At 34.0% G+C, this 3,408-nt stretch overlaps 1 protein-coding gene across 1 annotated transcript; it reads left to right on the top strand.

The window, feature by feature from the left end:
- The first annotated feature begins 1,475 nt into the window (after positions 1-1,475).
- Positions 1,476-3,042, top strand: LOC121224671 (cold shock domain-containing protein 3). Its single transcript, XM_041108448.1, has one exon. The coding sequence runs from the start codon at positions 2,035-2,037 to the stop codon at positions 2,764-2,766; it is 732 nt and encodes a 243-aa protein (XP_040964382.1). The 5' UTR covers positions 1,476-2,034; the 3' UTR covers positions 2,767-3,042.
- The last annotated feature ends 366 nt before the right edge of the window (positions 3,043-3,408 follow it).

The following is a 3,408-nucleotide window of genomic DNA, read 5'->3' as shown; positions in this document are numbered from 1 at the left end:
TATTAGGTAAATTGGGTCGAAAACGAGGTATCGAGACCTCGATATTATAAACTGAGCCGTAAATATTTTTATAAATATTTACGGAGTGTCATTAAGGTAGTATTAAAGTTTCGTTAAGAAATTTTAACGTTTGATGGTTAATTGATTAAAAAGGATAAAATTGAAAAAAAATATTCCCGAGACTCTATTTCGGTAAATTGGACTCATAAATATTTATCATAAATATTTACGAAGTTAGTTGTGTAGTTAATTAAGTTTTAATTAAGTGAATTTTTCTAAATTGAGGTTAATTATGAAAAAGGATTAAATTGCAATAAAGATAAAAGTTTAATTATAGATTAAAGAAAGTTAAAAGGACCAAATAGGCAATTATGCTATCCGCCTAAATTGAGGCGGCATAACAAAAGAAATATCTAAGATATTTTTAATTTAAAATATATATTATATATTATGTTTACTTAAATAATAAGTATATTGTTATATTATATTATTATAATAATAAAACAAGAAATAAAAGAGAAAGAAACAGAATTGAAAAACTAAACAGAGGAGGAGAAAGGAGAAAGAAAAGAAAAAAAAAAAGGAGAATTGAGGTTTTGAAGTTCCAAGCTCAATTGATAAGTTAATTTAGTCAATTTTCTTGTAATTTTGATATTTTTAGAATCTTAGAACAAAATATTACTTGATTTAAGTTGAAATTTTGAAAGTTAGTAAATTTTTATATGTTATTCATGTTGGATTAATTGATAAATTAGGGATTAAATTGATTGAATTTCAAGTTAGAAGTTAGTAAAGGGTTGATTTGTAAAATAAAAAATAAGTTTTGAATAGTAGGGATTAAATTGAGAGAATTTTGAAATTAGAGATTTATGGTGAAAATAAAGAGTTAAAATAAGTTTATAGTAAGAATTAAGAGAGAATATGGAGTTAAATTGGGAAAATAAAATTAGTATTGATAAGGGATTAGGGGGTGTTACAGGTGCTGACTGTGGCAGTGGCACCTTTGGTGCAGCCTTTGCCACTGGCACCATTGGTGCCGCCTATGGTAGTCCCTTCACTACTGTTTGTATCATTTTGATACTTAATAAAATGCTTATATTATTTTGATATTTTTTTTAATTTTTGGTTTTATTTGTGTAAAAAACCCGAATAATGAAATTTTTATTTAAACCAATCCATTCGAAAAACTACAAGTGCATTTGATGATATTACTACACTAAAGACACTAGATCCCAATAGGGGGTTGGTAGAAGCTTTGGCCCTTCAAAAGGAAAATTTTCCTTTAAGCCTTTTAAATTTTATAAATTTTAAGTTAAAATATGATAAAATTGTATATTGGCCCTCCAAAAACAATTTTTTAATTTGGTCCTTATTAAAAATAGTAAAATTATAAGTTAATACACCAATAAAATTGCATTTTAGCACCCATACATTTTATAATTTAAATTCCACCTCCCGAAAAAAGAGTCTAGGCTTTGCCCTTGTTGTGGGTTACTAGAGATTTGAGTTTGGAAGATTATAGATTTGGTTTAGGTTAGGGTTTGGAAGGAGTTGAGAGGGTCGGAGTAGACTGATGATGATGGTGGATAGAATTGGGTGGTGGCTAGGTCAAGTAAGGAAGAAGATGAGGAAAAAGAAAAAGGAAAAAATGTGAAAAGTCATTTATTTAAGCAATCAGAAAAAAGAGAGTAACAAAGACAATTTTGAATTGAATGCAACACGTTAAGTCATATCATTCGGTACATGTTAATGTTAAGAAGTTGATGTATCGATCGAGTGTTGAGTTCTTTTAAGAGATGGAATGAGAAATAAATTGAAGGATAATAACTGAATATTAAATTTAAAGAAAGGACAGGAATAAGATGATGATGACCTACAACTCTAAACCTAAGTAGTTGAGGAGTAAAAAGTCGGTGGTGCCCCCACAATTAGAGTAGCCTTTGCTATAAATCCCTCTCTTCTCCTCTTTTCTCAATCAAAACCCTAAATCTAATCATCTCACTTTCTCTCCCATCACTATCGCCACTACCTTCCATGGCTGAGCAACTGCAGGAACATCAGCAATCAAGATCCACCGGCAAGGTCCTTTGGTTCGATGACCAAAAGGGTTTCGGCTTTATTCATCCCGACGATGGTGGCGAAGATCTCTTCGTTCATCAATCTTCCATCAAATCCGAAGGCTATCGTAGCCTCGCTGAGGGTGAATCTGTTGAGTTCACTGTTTCCCAAGGCAACGGAGGCAAGACCCAGGCTGTTGATGTCACCGCAATTGGTGGCTCACAAATCAGCAAGAAGGACCGTCGCACTGGCGGCGGCGGTTGGAGGGCTGGAAACGATCGGAGGAACGGAAGCGGCGGTTGTTATAACTGCGGGGATCTGAATCATCTCGCCAGGGATTGCAGTAACAACCTTATCTCTTTAGACAACAATGATAACTATAACAACTCTGCTTACAACAGTGGTGGTGGCGGTTCTTGTTATAATTGCGGTGAGGCGGGGCATTTTGCAAGAGAGTGTAGGAGAGATGCCGGCGGATCTGCTGCTGGTGGGGCTGGGAAGTGCTACAACTGTGGGAAATTTGGGCATTTTGCCAGAGAGTGCAATAGAAACAGTGGCGCTGGCGGTGGAGGCAGAGGCTGCTTTAATTGTGGAGGGTTTGGGCATTTGGCGAGGGATTGTAGCAATAACAAAGGATCAGAATGTTATAAATGTGGCGAGGCAGGGCATTTTGCGAGGGAGTGCCCTAACTTGAAGGCTTCAGCTTAAATTGGAATGTGGGAAAAAAAAAAGAGTAATAGTAAATATTTCTCTTTTTCTATGTTTTGGGTTCCTATGATTCTTAGAGGTTATACATGAGTATGTTTTGGATTATCCAGCTCTTTTATTTTTCTTTTACAGGGAGAATATTTCCAGTTTTGATACATAGATGAGCTGGTTCGGATAAGAATTTAGGTTTTTTTTTCCCTTGTTTTGGTTGTTTTCAATTGTTGTAAGTGACATGGATTATTTCTCAATCGAGCAGCATCTATTCTCAAGTGTGAATCAATGTTTTCTATGTTCTCATGAGTGATGCGTTTTTTTTTTTGAATCCTTCTCTAGTCTGCACTGATCATATATGCTTTGAAGGAAGTTAATTGTCTAAATTTGGTTGTATCTGGGAATTGAGTATTAATATTTTCTTATTAGTTTCTTAATTCTATTACTTGGTTTAATGCACTATATAATTATTGTTGCATAATGGGAATTGGTTGAGATTGCTTTTCTGATATCCTGTCTTAGCTTTTGACATTAAGCTCTCTCCATAGTTCTTAGAAAGAAAATATCATTATTGGAAATTGAAGTGCTGTCTTTCTTTAGAAGTTTAGGAGGTATAGTCATGATTGGTCAGGATTTTAGTTTCATGAATGG

The sequence above is a fragment of the Gossypium hirsutum genome, chromosome D12 (assembly GCF_007990345.1).
Source record: "Gossypium hirsutum isolate 1008001.06 chromosome D12, Gossypium_hirsutum_v2.1, whole genome shotgun sequence".
Lineage (NCBI taxonomy): Eukaryota > Viridiplantae > Streptophyta > Magnoliopsida > Malvales > Malvaceae > Gossypium > Gossypium hirsutum.
The sequence above is the reverse complement of the archived record's forward strand: the minus strand, read 5'-3'. Positions and strand labels throughout refer to the sequence as shown.

Bases quoted from the DNA above. Each gene is read 5' to 3' on its own strand.
- LOC121224671 (XM_041108448.1), top strand. From the start codon at position 2,035: ATGGCTGAGCAACTGCAGGAACATCAGCAATCAAGATCCACCGGCAAG.